An 18054-nucleotide genomic window follows, 5' to 3' on the forward strand; every position below is an offset into this window, starting at 1 on the left:
CCAATCTTCAATTCCTCAGTACCCATGCAAAGCCAGATGTACAAAGTGGCACATGTGTTTGGAGTTCATTTGTAGTGTTAAGAGGCCTTAGCATGCCCATTCTTTCATAAATTAAATAAAAGTAAATACATATAATATTTTATAGAAACCTATATTCATTATATTAAATGTGGTCTTTAAACATTATAGTCATAGAATCATGAGTTTTAGTTTAAAACACAATAGTTATAATTCTTATTTGAGAGCTAGAATTTCAAAATGTTGCATAAAACTCTTTATTTATTGATATTTCAATTATATGTTCCTAGTATTACCCATGATACTTTATTTTTCAAAAGGTTTTGTGTAAAATACAGATCTTGAGCACTGAAACATCATTTACAGTGCTTGTAATATGTATGAATGGAAGCTATCTCTGAGCACATCCTTAGCAGACATTCATTTGGAATACAAAGCATCTCTGATGAGTCACTTTAAGAAATTTCACACTTGCATTTATTGCAATATTGTTCCAAAGCAAACTCATTTGGTATAAAATCTTTCAAACTTAATCTAAAAGTCAGTGTCAGAATTCATTATAACTTCTGATTTAACACTACATAAAATTAATAATAAAATGAATCAAGTTTTACTTATTTCATGTATTGATATATATTCAGATGTATAGGTGAAATAATTAGAATTAATAATGAAAATTTAGATTTTATGAGTAAAATGTTTAAAATGTGTTAAAATACATGATGAAATGCTGCTTATAAACTTATAGATATCCATGTGATAACAAATAACAGAAAGTTACACAATTTAATGCATATCAGTGTCCCACTTCTCATGTGTTGAGAACAAAGTAATTGATCATTTTCAGGTGGTTTTAACCTTCTCCAACATGTCACCAAAAAAATTGCTGGTCTAAGGTAACTACCTCTTTCTTCTGCTCTGCCTCTTTTTCCCCTCTGCTCCTTCCTACAACCATTCACATAGTTGAATTGCTAATTATACTTTCATCCTATTTGGATTGGTGCTGCAAAGTCATTTGAATAGGATCATATTTCGAGGTCTTGCATTTTTCATCTTCTATCTTGGCACTTCCCTGTAATGTATTTAACTAAGCACTATCCTTCTTGAGGGTTATTAACTTTTAAATGATATCTCCTTTTTATCCTTGATGTCAGCATAGTGTCAGAATGAGCTTCATGAGATTGAATACCAGTAGTATTAACAATAAAATGATGACTTAATGCTGCAATAAATAGTAGTAATTCAACAGCAGAGTGTAAGTTTACACACATAATAAAACAAGATAGTCACTTGGTAAATAAAATCATTTTATGTGAGTAGTTCATATTTATACTTTATAGCCAGTCCTAAATGCATAAAAAACCTGAGCATATATCTAACCACATTTTATTTCTGTAATATAGTTGGTATGATGCAAATAAATTTTATTTTCTAAAAATGAAAATCAGAAGGCCTTATGCTTTCTTATCCATAATAAAGGTCAAAGTCAAACCAAGGAGGTAACATATTTCTCAGATAATCTTGTGATTTAAATAGATGCTTGGAATCACCTAAATTTGACTTACTAGTCTTATGAAGAACTTAAACATCACAATGATTAAGTGGCTGAGTTATAGTTACAATGACAATTAGCAAGAACAGCTGAACAGGAAAATTCTGAATTCAGAACTCACCACTCCTTTCTCTTAATATCGCATAGTAATATATTTGGGGAATACTTTGGAGAATTTTTACTGATCTGATAGGGATGAATGTGAAATTCCCTTGATTTGTATCAAAAGATGTTATCTTACACAAATGCCTATATTTCAAATCCTGGTCTCAGAATATGAAATCCCAAATTTAATTTATATCATGGATGAAATTTTATCTATGATACATAATGTAAGGACAAAATAAAATACATGTTTAGCCGGGTATGGGGGCACACTCCTTTAATTCCAGCACTTGGGAGGCAGAGGTAGGAGGATCACCATGAGTTCAAGGCCACCCTGAGACTACATAGTTAATTCCACATCAGCCTGGTCCAGAGTGAGACCCTACCTCGAAAAAAATAAAAAAATTATAGAAAGACAGACCTGAGGTGTTTTTGGTTTGGAAAGGTTTTAATTAAAAAGTATAATAAATTTAATTTTCTTATACTAAAATAATAGTCAGTGATGAGACTATTGTTGGCATTTAAAGGATAACACAATTCTTTACCATTTGTGATTTGCATTAAATATTGTAACACATGCTACAACAACTCTATTTAAAATTCAATCTTCCTATTTAAAATTCTATCTTTTTACCTGTTTTTATGACTTGTCTCTTAGTTTAATATTTATGACGGCTTAACTTGGTGGTCAGTTTGTCAGGATTAAAAATCACTATGGAAACAAATCTTTGGTTATGTCTATAAGGAATTTTCTAGGCTAAGTTAATTGAGGTGAGTAGATCTACCCTACAGGTGGACAGTGCCATTCCATAGGTTGGATGTGGGGACTGTATGAAAACTGAAGAGCTGGCTGAGCAACAGCATTCATCACTCTCTACTTTTAACTGTGCAACATGACCAGCTGTTTCATGTCCCTGCCACCATGTCTTACTCACCTTGAAAGAATGTTGTACTCTAGTTGTGAGCCTAAATAAACCTTTCCTTCTATAAGTTGACTTTGTCAGGTATTTGTGACAGCATCAAAAAATGAAGAACACATTAATGCTTTTGATATTTTCAAGTAATTTTTTTTCGAGGTAGGTTCTTACTTTGGCCCAAGCTGACCTGGAATTCACTACATAGTCTCAGGGTGGCCTCAAAATCATGGTGATCCTCATACCTCTGCCTCCCAAGTGCTGAGATTAAAGGTGTGTGCCCCCTTGCCTAGCTCAAGTATTTTTAAATAGAAATTACTGTGTATTTTCCTTTATTTTCCACCAGTAACATGCTAGAAAACTGTATTTACAATTCATTGTTTGCAGATTCTGTCCTATGATCTTGAAGGCAAATGCAGAAATCTAAAGGAGTAAACATTTCTATCTTTTCTTTTTATTTTACTTATTTAGTTTTGGTGAACCAATGTGTTTATTGGCATTGTTTATAGAACAGTGTGAAAGCTTGCTTACAGGAGCAACAGATGATTCAAAGCAGCTGCATCACTGAAAAGCCCCAGCTCAGTACCGGTGACACTCATGGAGGCTGTATCTGTGGAGCTCACTGCACAGCCTGCAGCACAGGTGACACTCATGGAGGCTGTATCTGTGGAGCTCACTGCACAGCCTGCAGCACAGGTGACACTCATGGAGGCTGTATCTGTGGAGCTCACTGCACAGCCTTCAGCACAGGTGACACTCATGGAGGCTGTATCTGTGGAGCTCACCGCACAGCCTGCAGCACAGGTGACACTCATGGAGGCTGTATCTGTGGAGCTCGTCGCACAGCCTGCAGCACAGGTGACACTCATGGAGGCTGTATCTGTGGAGCTCGCCGCACAGCCTGCAGCACAGGTGACACTCATGGAGGCTGTATCTGTGGAGCTCGCCGCACAGCCTGCAGCACAGGTGACACTCATGGAGGCTGTATCTGTGGAGCTTGCCGCACAGCCAGCAGCACAGGTGACACTCATGGAGGCTGTATCTGTGGAGCTCGCCGCACAGCCTGCAGCACAGGTGACACTCATGGAGGCTGTATCTGTGGAGCTCGCCGCACAGCCTGCAGCACAGGTGACACTCATGGAGGCTGTATCTGTGGAGCTCACCGCACAGCCAGCAGCACAGGTGACACTCATGGAGGCTGTATCTGTGGAGCTCGCCGCACAGCCTGCAGCACAGGTGACACTCATGGAGGCTGTATCTGTGGAGCTCGCCGCACAGCCTGCAGCACAGGTGACACTCATGGAGGCTGTATCTGTGGAGCTCGTCGCACAGCCTGCAGCACAGGTGACACTCATGGAGGCTGTATCTGTGGAGTTTGTCGCACAGCCAGCAGCACAGGTGACACTCATGGAGGCTGTATCTGTGGAGCTCACCACACAGCCTGCAGCACAGGTGACACTCATGGAGGCTGTATCTGTGGAGCTCACTGCACAGCCTGCAGCACAGGTGACACTCATGGAGGCTGTATCTGTGGAGTTCGCCGCACAGCCAGCAGCACAGGTGACACTCATGGAGGCTGTATCTGTGGAGTTCGCCGCACAGCCTGCAGCACAGGTGACACTCATGGAGGCTGTATCTGTGGAGCTCACCACACAGCCTGCAGCACAGGTGACACTCATGGAGGCTGTATCTGTGGAGCTCACTGCACAGCCTGCAGCACAGGTGACACTCATGGAGGCTGTATCTGTGGAGCTCACTGCACAGCCTGCAGCACAGGTGACACTCATGGAGGCTGTATCTGTGGAGCTCACTGCACAGCCTGCAGCACAGGTGACACTCATGGAGGCTGTATCTGTGGAGCTCACTGCACAGCCTGCAGCACAGGTGACACTCATGGAGGCTGTATCTGTGGAGTTTGTCGCACAGCCTGCAGCACAGGTGACACTCATGGAGGCTGTATCTATGGAGCTCATCACACAGCCTTCAGGCACTGAATCTGAGAATCTCAAGCATAGTGCATGGCAGGCAGCTCAGAGAGTCTTGAGCACATTGTACCACTTGCAGGCAGCTCAAAGCCACTTCATTTTTCATAGCAGAAAACATTTACATAGATTCCATGGGAGAAAAACTAATTTTGAAAGACAGGGCAAAATATAGACCGTGGTAAAACCTGTACACACTCACTAAGGGCTAAACAAGAAAACTGTACTTTGTTCAACTAATGAGTATGCATGGGACAGGAGGCAATGAGGCCAGAGAGGTTGGAATCATTCAGGGCCCATGGATTTTAACTTCATCTTGATGATGTGAAATGGTCATTATACCTAAAGTATGTTGTGGCCATGATCAATGCATCAAGTAGTTACAGCCTGCCCTGTCATGTCTCCTGTTTTTGTTCTTGTTCTCTATGTAGCTTCTCCAATTTCATGTCTGTCCCAGGAACCCTGCACTTTTATCTATAAGTTATTGCATGCCCAGCTCCCTCTAGACCTTCTTCTGAATTTCATCAACCTCACCTTAGCTCCCCATTTCCAGTGCCTTTCCAAGACAGTAGGATTTTGGGGAGCACATTAAATTTTTGTCAAAACAAATATTCATGTATCCTGCCCTACCTGGAAAGTTATTTAAAAATATGTACTTAATATAGAAAATTATCTAATTGAAAAATGTATTATTTAATCATTGGTTAATTAAATCCAGCCTTGGATTCCATGGAAAATTGGAATATTAATGGCTACTATATAATGTATCAGTCATTTTGTGGGAATGCTTTCACACCTACTACCTACTAGCTGTGCTTTATTCATAGCAGCATTAGATAAATATTTACTGAGTTTAATTGAACTAAACAAGTATAAGGTGACTTACATGTACCACTGCAGTAAATGATGCCTAAACTATGTCATGACTCTTTTAGCTTTTTGCCTCTGCCTTTGTTCCTATTAAACCTTAAAATAAAAAACCAAATCCAACAATGGAATATTCCTCCAGTCATTCTGAGCCTATGGAAACTCTACTGAGTTGGAATAGCAGAAATGTAAAGTTATTTTATATTGGCTTTACTTGAAAGTCAATGTTAATTTAAATTTATGAATTAAAATTACCAACCTGAAGAAAATAATATGAAAAATGTCATCAGATCTGATTGTCACCACCAGTTTCAGTGCTGCTACTAATTAGTTTCATTTATATGCCATGGTTGCAAAGTTAATCTAAAAAGTTTATCAAGGTTGTTATCTTTATATTGGTACTATTCAAATACCATATTTCTTTCTTTCTTTCTTTTTTTTTTTTTTTTTTTTTTTGGTTTTTCGAGGTAGGGTCTCACTCTGGTCCAGGCTGACCTGGAATTAACTCTGTAGTCTCAGGGTGGCCTTGAACTCATGGCGATCCTCCTACCTCTGCCTCCCGAGTGCTGGGATTAAAGGCGTGTGCCACCATGCCCGGCACCATATTTCTTATAAAGAAAACACTAAAAATATAAAACCTCAACTTTTCAGATCACTTGTCAACTCAATTTGAAGGATTAATTTCCCTGCAGAAAACAGTGAGTGTTATTCTCCTGTAGTAACCATGACATTACCTCTGATGAGAGAAAGAAAATGTGTGCGCTTTATTCTCCTCAGGTTCACAATGGAATAAATAATTCTAAAATTTTAAATTGCCTAATCTGAATAGCAGAATGTAATCTTGCTCCTTCTCTCTTAAGTCTGGTCTGGGACACCAGTCATTATTGGTGGGTGTCTTATTTTACTAGATGCTGGCCCCAATGTGCGGTAGCAATTCTGAGAATGTTATAGTAATATTAACATGTTAGAATCACCTATCTTTTTCAGATAGAGATAGATCCTAAGGAGAGAGTCACCCCATCATCCCTCAAAAGGGCCCCCAGCTGAAAGTAAGAAAAATTGGCAAAACAAGCAAGGGTTCTGTTTTCCTGATGAACAGGATACCAGCACAAGGGGGAAAGAGAACAACACAGAGAAAAATCAACTCCTACCAAATCAGAGAGCCAGATCATCAGAGGCCCCCAACACTTCATCACTAAAGCCAACCAAAAATGCACCCAACATGGCTCAGGGAAATTTTGTGGAAGAGGGGGTGGAAAGAATGTCAGAGCCACATGTTGGGTCATGATATGCAGAGACATTTATCCTACCCATAACTGTGGGCTAACTCCACAATGCATGACCCATATACTTCAACAAGGAGGGGGCAAGGGGAGGGGTTAGGTCATGGATGAGCCTAATAATGGTACCAAACTGACTGTATTTGCTGAATACAAAACTAATTAATAAAAAAAAGAGTCATCTGATTCCACCATTATTGTTAGTATCTTACTGTGTTTTCTTTATAAATTATATTTTATTATAGGTATGTATGTATAAGAAGAAAATAGTATCTAAGTGATTCTTTACCAACTAGATTTCAACAATTCCCTATAGTTAGTGGAGCATATTACACAAATATACACAGGTTACTATAATCCATAATGTGATTTTAAGACTTAGATCATAGTAACTGTCATATGTTTATATGTTGCTTATTTTGACCAGAGTAGATCTATTCAGTACCACTTTTTTCAATGAAAAATTTAAACATCACAAAATAAATTTATGATTTTCTATGGCTTTAGTGAATTTTATGTGAAAAGAGCAAAAAGTGACTTTGGCTTTATAATCTTCATTATAGTATTGGTATTAAACAATTATCAATTTCATTGAAGAATTACTGAAGAAATTATAGGTGTGAAACAGAATAGATGAGAAAGTGTTTGAGTCTCTCAGTGAAGCTCCGGTCCTGTAGCTTATGCACTGGGGCTGGAAGATGGGTTACTTTATCAAGTTAATCTTGCATAGCCTCACACTTCCAGTATACAAAAATGAATACAGCTCTAGAGGTGCTGCCGTGTTAAGATTACAAATTGTGTATCCTAGGAAGCTACCATGATGTTTGACCCTAGTGCACATTCACTAAATATTAAAAATCACTTCCCTGCTCCTCACAATGACCTAGCATGAGTAAAAGTTACCTTTAAAATTTATTCAAACTTTCATTCTTTTCACATTCTTTACTTTTAAATATATAAATGTATTCAAGGTTTTACTTGGAAAACAATCATTACACTATTTGTCAGGTCCTGGCATCTGTATTAGTAAGAGTCATATCTGAACTAAATGTGCCCCAAATTAAAAGTCTAGCCCTCACAACATGCATGCCATTTTAACAATGCTTTCACCAAGTAGCCTTAAACAAAGACCTGGAACTTTCAGTTCAAGACACTAGAAATATTTTTCCTGGAGTTTTTGAACAGTAGCATGGTACATAATATTTCTGCCTATTGCTTTGTTACCCCAAAATCTGTCTTCCACAGGGACAGAGCAGTCACCTTCCAGAGGAGAAAATCATCTCCCAGGACAAACTCTCATGAAAGTTAAAACAATATAGGAATAGAATGAACTGCATAGAACCATATCCAAATGCATAAGAAAATACACAATATATAAGTGTGATTGCAATTTAGTAAGGGAAAGTTGAACCATTCAGTATATTGTATTAGGACAACAGAACCCTTCACTAAAAATAAAATATATGGTTAAATTGATAGTATCTTCTGTAAATAAAATATAAATCCCCAACACAACAAAGGTTTAAATTTACCAAATGAATCTAGTAAAAGAGATTAAAATTTAAATGAACATCAATCTTAACAGCCTTATGTATACATATAAGTTTTCTCAATGGACTTCTTAGAAAGAACTACATACAAATGAAGAAATACTAAAAAGCTGTGAAAAATATTTAAGAAATTTATCCAGTATTCATATAAAACATCTAGATTTTTTTTTCAAAGCACAGGAGTATCTGTACTCAGTCATGTTTTCTTGAATGCATAGTTAATCCGGGCAAAAGTAGGGTTTCTTGGATGGGGCGATGAAAAGATACAAATAAATATAAGAGGAAGCATATTTTTTATACTTCCTTCTCTGGGTGTGCAGGCATGCATTTGAGTGTACGTAAAGTGCACATATAACATATATTATTTTGCATATATTTTAATATTTTCCCCGTACTAACAGGGAATATTTCATGTTAGAGCCTTTCTGCCCCCATATTCTTTTCATGAATAAACTAGAAAAATGTACCTAATAGTTCACAGTTCTTCTGCTGGTATAGGAATAGTCACATTAGTTATACTGAGGTTGAGTCTTGCTAATATTATCTTTTTCCGAAAATCTAACCACATAAGAATGTGAAGTTCTGAGAAATCGTCTTGGATTCTAATCCAAGATGATCTAATTTGGATGTTTACAGGGTAAGTTTGATTACACTAGGGAGGCCCGACCTGGGGAATTTACCTTCTCTCTGCAGGAGGAGCATTGTCTGAAGCCTGCACAGTGAGCGCATAGGTCTTCCCCACGATCAGCTGCACTCCTGGTGCAATGCTCACTAGTCCTGAGGTTCTGTTGATCACGAAGTCCCCCTGAGCCCCCACCAGGATTTCGTAGGTGATCTCCCCATTTGTCCCTTCATCGGCGTCCACTGCAGTGAGCTGTAATTGAAAATATAACCTAAATCCTTCTGGGACTCAGCTTTCCATCATCCTGTCATTTTCCCCCAAACACAAGGAACTTGCTTTCAAAGACAAACCATCCCTTAAGAGAGTTCTTTCTGGGCTTGTTCATGATCTTGGTTTTGCAGACCTGATGCTTCATAAAACTCTTGACCAAGGAGATGTCCATATCCTATTTTTATTTTAATTAAGCTTTGCACTTAAAGTGATAAAGTAACAGAAACAAACAAAAAAAGAGAGAGGAGAGAAGTTTAAGAGATGACAATAAAAATGCCAAGACTGAGGTATATATTTTAAGGTGGAAAGACGTGGCTGCCAAAAAGAAAGATTTCCTGAAATGATTCTGAGACATATAGCATGACAGATATAGATCCAAGTGCAAAGGGGAGGGATAGTATTTGTGGAAACAGTCAAAATGGATGATGTGCATTTGTTGAGAATGGCTCACATCATGCAAATGCATGATCTTCTGTGTGGATAAAATTAGAAAATTAGAGGGGGGTTAGCAGAGGAGATATCAGTTGTGATTATAGTAAATCACTTAAAATGTCTCAGGATATCTTAATTAAAATTTAGTTCAAATTGGATTCACTATTAGCATTCTTCTTGGGAATTAAATTGGCTAAACGGATTTAATGATAAATGGCAGTGTGTTGAGTTAAGAAGAGGGGCTGGGAGTGTTTTAGGGATGCAGGCACTATTGCTTCTCTTATTTAACATTTTCATAAATCAAGTTGGAAGAAGGCTAAGCTGGATGATAATTAAATTGAGGAAGGTGGCCATCTGGGAGGTGCTATAATACCAAACAGTGCTCTGAATATAGGCAACAGAAACCCTAAGACTCCATAACCAGCTGACCTCAGATAAGCTAACAAATTTGCCAGTTGGCACAAGGAGCGCCTCAGGAAATCTTAGCAGGTGGAAAGTTTAACAATTAATCCAAAGAACAAGTCTATGTGTAGGATAGTCAAGTAGCTTTGAGGGATAGTAAGAAATAATAAAATAGTTGAGAATCAAAATATATTTGTTCATATTCAAGCAAGGTTTTTGGAGATAATACCAGTAGTCTTAGCTTAGACAATGGGTCCAAGACAATGCTTCTGAACACACAATTAATAATGTCTTCCTTAAGCCTGAAAACCCATACCCTTTGCCATTATTAGTGACACTTGGTAGTATATGTTCTATGCTGTGGACTATATCCAGACGTTGGGTAGAGCTGCCAATGTTATTTAACACAATCATAACCCAATGACTTTTTGCCTATTGTCCATGAGGCAGAAGTACATGTTTAGTTAGTAAATTGACATGGAATGGAATATAGGCTGATTTACCTGAAGAAGCTAAAGTGTCACATTTCTCTGATGAAATTAAATTAACTCTACATTTTTTATTTGCTTTACTTAAGCCTTTTGATGTCTAAATGATAAGAAAAAAGAGAGCTGGTGGTTTGTATATTTCATTTCCTGATGTATTGCATCTATTTCCATATTGTTTGCCCTTATGTTCCCACAGTACCCTTGTGATTATCCACAATGTACATTGTTTTAAAAAATATGTTATTTATGGGCTGGAGAGATGGCTTAGTGGTTAAACACTTGCTTGTGAAGCCTAAGGACCCCGGTTCAAGGCTTGATTCCCCAGGACCCACTTTAGCCAGATGCACAAGGGGCACACGCATCTGGAGTTCATTTGCAGTGGCTGGAAGCCCTGGTGTGCCCATTCTCTCTCTCCCTGATTGTCTCTGCCTCTTTCTCTCTCTGTTGCTTTTAAATTAATAAACAAAAAAATTTTTTTTAAATATGTTATTTATTTGCAAGGATAGAGAGGAAGGAGGGAGGGAGAGAGAGAGAGAGTATGTCAGGAATTCTTACCACTGTAAATGAATTCCAAATGCATGAACCCACCACTTTGTGCATATGGCTCTATGTGGGTACAGGGATATTAAAGCCAGGCTGTCAAGCTTTGTAAGCAAGTGTCTTAAACCACTAAGACATCTCCCTAGCCCCAAATGAACATTTTTTAGAAAGAAAAATGTTCAATCTGGACTCTCTCAGGTGACATAGGAGTATAATAGAAACTATGAATAATATAGAAATAATTTCAAGACAGTAAGAGTGTTAGTCAAGTATTTTCAGGGGGATGAATGAATTCTCATTAGAAATTAAATTTTGGTTATTTGAGAACAGATGTGTGTTACCAAAACTAATGTTGTCTTCTTGAAGAATGGTATAGATCACAGAACTGCTTTTACATCAAAGGATTTGTGATGTTCTAATTTTCTCCAATAGTAGTTGCTTTTATTATTGTAATTTATCAGCAAAATTTAGCATATCAACACACTGTTGTCATATAATTTTGTTATGTATATTTATCACTACCTAATATAAAGTTTCTAGTCATAAAATAAATATACTTGTATAATAGCTATATTAAAGCAGAGAATTTTCATTTCTAAAAACCTGAACTCAATTGACTCATAAAATTCTTTTCTCTTTTTTTTTTCTAAAATATTTATTTATTTATTTGAGAGAGACAGACACAGAGAGAAAGACAGATAGAGGGAGAGATAGAGAATGGGCGCGCCAGGGCTTCCAGCCTCTGCAAACGAACTCCAGACGCATGCGCCCCCTTGTGCATCTGGCTAACGTGGGACCTGGGGAACCGAGCCTCGAACCGGGGTCCGTAGGCTTCACAGGCAAGCGCTTAACCGCTAAGCCATCTCTCCAGCCCTTGACTCATAAAATTCTTTATTTCAATCACTTCAGTAAAAGAAAACATCACTTCCCTGTTGACACAAATATTTTTTTCTATTTTTTATAGTTGTTTATAGTTTCCTATACTTCGTCACAGGATTGTTTAACTTCAAAATTCGGTCTGCATGTATACATTAGCACCTTTCACATCTGATCTTTTATAGTGAAAAGGAACCTATTGGAAAGAAGACTTTGGACAATGGTGGACCATTATATTAGATAAACCTTTTTCTAAAAAAAAAAAATAAGTAAAAACCCCTGGATGTCATTAATCACACAAGAGCTGATCATAAAAAGCAGGTTAAAGACTGAAAATAAGAATCAACGTAAAACTTGTGCACAGTTACACATTAAAAGAAGATTATGCAGATGAAGTCTAGATATGTTTAACATATCCATAGGATCAAAGCTGAACATAAAAGGTTGCAATAATGTTGACTTTGAATCAATGGTAAGACCTTATTGCTAAAGACTCCATATACTTGGGCTGCAAGGCCACTGAAAAATCCAGCTGGAACTGAGCTGCTACCCTCCTCCATGTAGACCAGCTGACAGAAAGCTGGAAGAAGCTGTTCTACATGTAGTTCAATGGGAGAAAGAGATACCACCAGTGAAGATACTCAACAGTGGACACTGCAAGCCTTATAATTGGCCAGCCAGGCCAAATGAGCCAATGGGTGCAATAGTGGCACATCTGTCATGGTGGAAACCAACTGCCCTCCAATTGGACTCCAGGCCCACTCCATGGGGGGGGGAACACATCCTTGATACAGAAAACTTAAAACAGGGGTAGTCATGAGCCCTATGGTGTAACATCTGCTGATGTCTGGCTAAATGTACATGCTATGCTTATAAAACTGCCCAGTAAGCACTTCTCTTAATATTTATATCCTTATATTAACGCTACTCTCACTTTGGGAAGAGAATCTTCTCTTTTCAGACGGCAGTGACCTTGGGATGTCTCAGAAGGTATCATAGTGCTGCAGAGAAGTGACTGGAGTACTGAGTAACATATCGATCACACCTTCCAAGGCTCAGGGTCTAATGTGGAAGAGGTGGCAGAAAGCATGTAAGAGCCAAAGGAAGGGTAGGACTCCTTACAGCATGGTCCTCCAGACACAAAATGGCCTTCATATCCATGACCTCACTCTGCCTGACACTACCTACACAAGACCATCATAAGAGGAGGAAAAGATCATGGCATCAAAATAAAAGGGAGACTGATTGAGATGGGGAGGGGATATGATGGAGAATGGAATTTCAAAGGGGAAAGTTGGGGGGGAGGGAGGGTATTACCATGGGATATTTTTATAATCATGGAAAATGTTAATAAAAATTGAGAAAATTGAAAAATTGAGAAATATGTCATGCCAACAATATAGAGAACCATATAATGAACAAAGAGAGTAATTAGCAAAACTTAATATACGTTTTATGATACATTCTTTTTTTTTTTTTTTGGTTTTTCGAGGTAGGGTCTCACTCTGGTCCAGGCTGACCTGGAATTAACTCTGTAGTCTCAGGGTGGCCTTGAACTCACAGCGATCCTCCTACCTCTGCCTCCCGATTGCTGGGATTAAAGGCATGCGCCACCACGCCCGGCCAATGATACATTCTTAACAAGTTATAAATAGAAGAGTTTACACCTAATAAAAAGCATTCTAGGGCTGGAGAGATGGCTTAGCGGTTAAGCACTTGCCTGTGAAGCCTAAGGACCCTGGTTCGAGGCTCGGTTCCCCAGGTCCCACGTTAGCCAGATGCACAAGGGGGCGCACGCGTCTGGAGTTCGTTTGCAGAGGCTGGAAGCCCTGGCGCGCCCATTCTCTCTCTCTCCCTCTATCTGTCTTTCTCTCTGTATCTGTTGCTCTCAAATAAATAAATAAAAAATATTAAAAAAAAAAAAAGCATCCTAAAGCATACTAGTGGCTACCCATCCTCTCTACTCAGTTGTGGAAGGCTGAGGCTGTTTTCTAAGATGAGGAAAAAGAAAAGTCACCCTCTTTTGTTTTCTCTTAAACATTACAGTGGATGCTCTGGCCAGTGTAATAAAACTCATAAAGGAACAAATAAAAGGTATCCCCACTTGAAAAGAACACGTAAACCTGCCACAATTTTAGAAACAATCATCTATGTACTTGGAAAATACTAAGAAGTCTCCAAGAAACTACCAGAAACAACTAATGACTAGCTAAATAAGAAAATTTTAATTAAATACATTAGCTATAAGCCAATCCAACAACAAAATAAATTCTGCTCCAAATAAAATCAACAATGATCAATTTAACAAAAAGAAAGCCTTGTATCCAGAAATCTGTGATATAGGACTTAATTGAAAAGCTGCTAGTTACATCTGCCAAGGGTACTTTTAGACCTCTATGCCATCATTTGCATGTCCACCTCTAGTCCTTCATTTACCTGTCCACCTCTACTCCATCATTTGCCTGTCCACCTCTATTCCATCATTTGCATGTCCATCTCTATTTTATCTTTTGTATGTCCACATCTACTCCATTGTTTGCACATCCACCTCTACTCCATCGTTTGCATGCTCACCTCTATTCCATCTTTTGCATGTCCACCTCTAGTCCTTCATTTGCCTGTCCACCTCTAATCCGTCATTTTCATGTCCTCTTTATACCATAACCATATTGCTCTAAATATAGGCTTAAAGGAGGGAAAAGGTAGCTTTTTAAATATTTTTCAAGTAGTTTATTTATTTATTTGTAAGCAGAGAAAGACAGAAAGAGAAAGGGCAGAGAAAGAATGGGTGCACCAGGACCTCTAGCTACTGAAATCGAACTCCAGATGCATGCACCACTGTCTGCATCTGATTTTATGTGGACACTGGTGAATTGAACTCAGGTTGTTAGGTTGTATAGGCAAGCACCTTAACCCCTGAGTCATCTCTCCACCACTGGATAGTTTTTATAATAAATCGAAGACTTGGGTTGGCAAAGCCTTCTTAGATGTGATACACACAAATGGAAGAAAATGAGAAATCAAACTTCCTCAAAATTAGAGGAAACACTAAGAAAATGAGAAATAAAATACAGATTATTAGAAAATTACAACTCACATATCTGATGAAAACCTGTGTTAATATTTTACAGAGGGCACTGAGATGTCAATATTAATTTTAAAAAAGAGGAAAATATTAGATAGACATTTCACCAAAAGACTATGATAAGTCTCTACTAAACACACATAGTTATTTCAGTGTCAGTGGTCATTGAGGATTGCCAGATTATACATTGCATACCATGGACACCTACTATAAACATCACTAAGCATTAGTAAGAATGCTGTAGACATACAATATGCTTTAGTTACATTGCAAAACTACCTTGAAATGTCCTAAAACCATAAAATTAAGTAAGTCCACTCATATATAATAAACAAATAAGATATATGATCATTATATGTTGTTTAAATGTCTCATTTCTAAAACTCTGAAACTGATACTCTTTCATTCTCTCTTGTTCAACTTCTACTTCTATTACATTAAACTGAATATTCTACGGGCCGGTGAGATGGCTTAGTTGTTAAAGCACTTGCCTGCAAAGCCAAAGGACCCAGGTTCAATTCCCCAGGACCTACATAAGCCAGATGCACAAGGTGGTGCATGTGTCTGGAGTTCATTTGCAGTGGCTAGAGACCATGGTGTGCCTACTCTCTCTTTCTCTCTTTCTCTCTTTCTGCCTCTCTTGATCTCTCTCTCATAAATATGTAAAAATAAATAAAAAATAAAAATGAATTTTTTCAGGCTGGAGAGATGGCTTAGCAATTAAGGTGTTTGCCTGTGATGCCTAAAGACCCAGGTTCAATTCCCTAGAATCCATGTCAGCTAGATGCACAAGGTGGAACATATGTCTAGAGATCTTTTGCAAAGGTAGAGTACCTGACATGCCCATTCTCTCTCTCTCTCTCTCCCTCTACTTATCTCTCTCAACTAAATAAAGAAAAAATAAAAATGTATATTTGCAAATTTTGCCTCCATTAAGTCCCACCTCATAAGCATTAGATCACCAAAGTTAGGTTCTGTCCTTATTTCTTAAAGAAATCATAAATCTTCAAGACAAGCATAAGCTGTTTTGATATATAGGACAGCTCTTCTTTAGTTAATTGATAAATGAACTGATACACTTATTGAGAGCTTAACTTGTCCTAGATTCTATACCCTGAAAAATTCAGGCTTCAAGCTATACATATAGAATAATTTCTCTCAAACAAAAGGTACTCTGGGAAAGGTGAGTGGGGAAGTGAGGAAACTTTTAACAGCACTTCTGAAGCCCTGAACTAGGCTTCAGAAGTGCTGTTACTTAATCAACAAGATGACAAAAGTAGAAAGCTGTAATCAGAGCAGTACTGTAAGATTAAGACAACATATATTTGACTTAGTCAATAGAAGAAAATGTTTTACTTATTTTATCCCCTCTGTAAAAGTGCCTTGAAATTGATACCTGAATACCTTATGTAAGTACCATGCCTATAGCCCTATCACCCCATCTCATTAGTACCATGTGTTCATTCCTTGTATACTGATTCTCTTGGAGTTCTAATGAACTAGGAAGCCCTTGTAACTACCCAAGTTCTAACAAATTTCAGGTAGATTAAGCACTAAGAAATGCTATTGAGTTTGACATTTAAAGATAGATTAATGAGGTATCTGTTTTATATTATTTTAGTGGAATGATGTGAGTGAAATCCTGATTATATAATATAGAGATAAAGAGGAGATATACTGTTATAAATGTACAGGCAGGTGGACAGTCACATAATTTTGACAATGAGGTAGACAGGCTGAGTAGGATTGCAATATAAGTAGCTCTGTCTGGGGGGATCAGGCTATAGAGGCTATAGCTGAATTGACAGTACTTGGCTAAAATGAATGTGGCCAATATTTGGTTTGATTCCCAGTATTGCTTAAAGCAAATATGGTGGCACACACCTGCGTTCCCAGTAGTTGGAAGTTAGAGGTAGGAAGATCAGCAGTTCAAGACAGACCTGGGAGAGAAACTTTGTGAAAAATTAATGGACTTTCTTCATGAAAGATTGATGAATTTTCTTTAACTCAGAAAGCTCTGAGGACCTGAAACAATTTGAGACATTCTGTCCTGTAGAAAACCACCAAGAAAGCTCCTCTGATTCCTTGTGAAAGTTCCAATAAATCAGATGTTGTTGTTTTTCAGTTACTTGTCTCAGACATTAGAAACTGCCATATTTTCTTACTGTCTCTTCTGTCTGTGGACAACTGGAGGCTCTGCAAGACCCCCACATATTGTTCCATTGGACACCCCAAGCATTATGAGTATGGAAATATTCCCTTCTAGCCCTTGGATCTTGTTTCTTTGCCCTCCCTAAGCCTTAAAGACATCCCTGTTGGCAGAATTGGTCACTTCACTTAGTCCTACTCCTCCAAAATGGGCTGTAAATTATCTGACCCAAAAGATACTCCATTGGCATGTCTCAGCACTAAGTTAAAGGAATCTAAACTAACCAAGCTCCTATCTGAAGGGTTAATGACTATCTCTGTAAACTAGAGGGAACTAAAGAGTTAATAACTGTCCCTAAGACTAAAAGGCCTTGAAGGAACTGAAACCATCTGAGACACTCTCCCTTAGAAAACTCTTGCTGGAAAAGCCTATTCTAAGAAAAGACACAAATAGCTGTAAGTTCTTTATTTATTTCCCTTGGATCTGCACCTGGCCTAGTCTGTTCTTAAGATCCTCCTTAGAAGCTTGAACCCCAGCCTAGTTCAGGGCTTCAGCCTCCATCCTGCAGGAAGGCTGTAAGCCCTTCACTATACCTCTCAGTTGTTCTGTAGAGATCAAGTTCTGGTGTTTTCTTCGCTTTTCTCTTTCACTTTCCTTACACTACCCACCAAAAGACTTTCTGTTCAATTCAATTTGGCCACAATATTCCCTGGACAATCACCACCACTGGCCAGAGTTCAATATTTTTTTATTTCAACATTATCATTGATCTTGATAATTTTCTCTTATGAAACAGGAAATGGTCTAAGTTTCCCCACATTCAGAAATTTTTTTTTTTTTTTGTCTACTTAAACACTTTGTTTCAACAGCTCCAATTCCAAATAGTTTCATAAATGCCTGTTGTTACTTGGAACTCTGTATC

At 38.1% G+C, this 18054-nt stretch overlaps 1 protein-coding gene across 5 annotated transcripts in view; it reads right to left on the minus strand.

Annotated features, from left to right (window-relative positions):
• Pcdh15 (protocadherin related 15) overlaps positions 1-18054 on the minus strand; it is a 1075820-nt gene that overhangs the window by 213651 nt on the left and 844115 nt on the right. For all 5 annotated transcript variants that reach the window (XM_045137141.1, XM_045137139.1, XM_045137140.1 and 2 more), the window contains one exon: positions 8949-9142. In XM_045137141.1, coding sequence (XP_044993076.1) covers positions 8949-9142 — 194 coding nt within the window. The remainder of the gene's footprint in view (positions 1-8948; positions 9143-18054) is intronic.

The sequence above is a fragment of the Jaculus jaculus genome, chromosome 18 (assembly GCF_020740685.1).
Source record: "Jaculus jaculus isolate mJacJac1 chromosome 18, mJacJac1.mat.Y.cur, whole genome shotgun sequence".
Lineage (NCBI taxonomy): Eukaryota > Metazoa > Chordata > Mammalia > Rodentia > Dipodidae > Jaculus > Jaculus jaculus.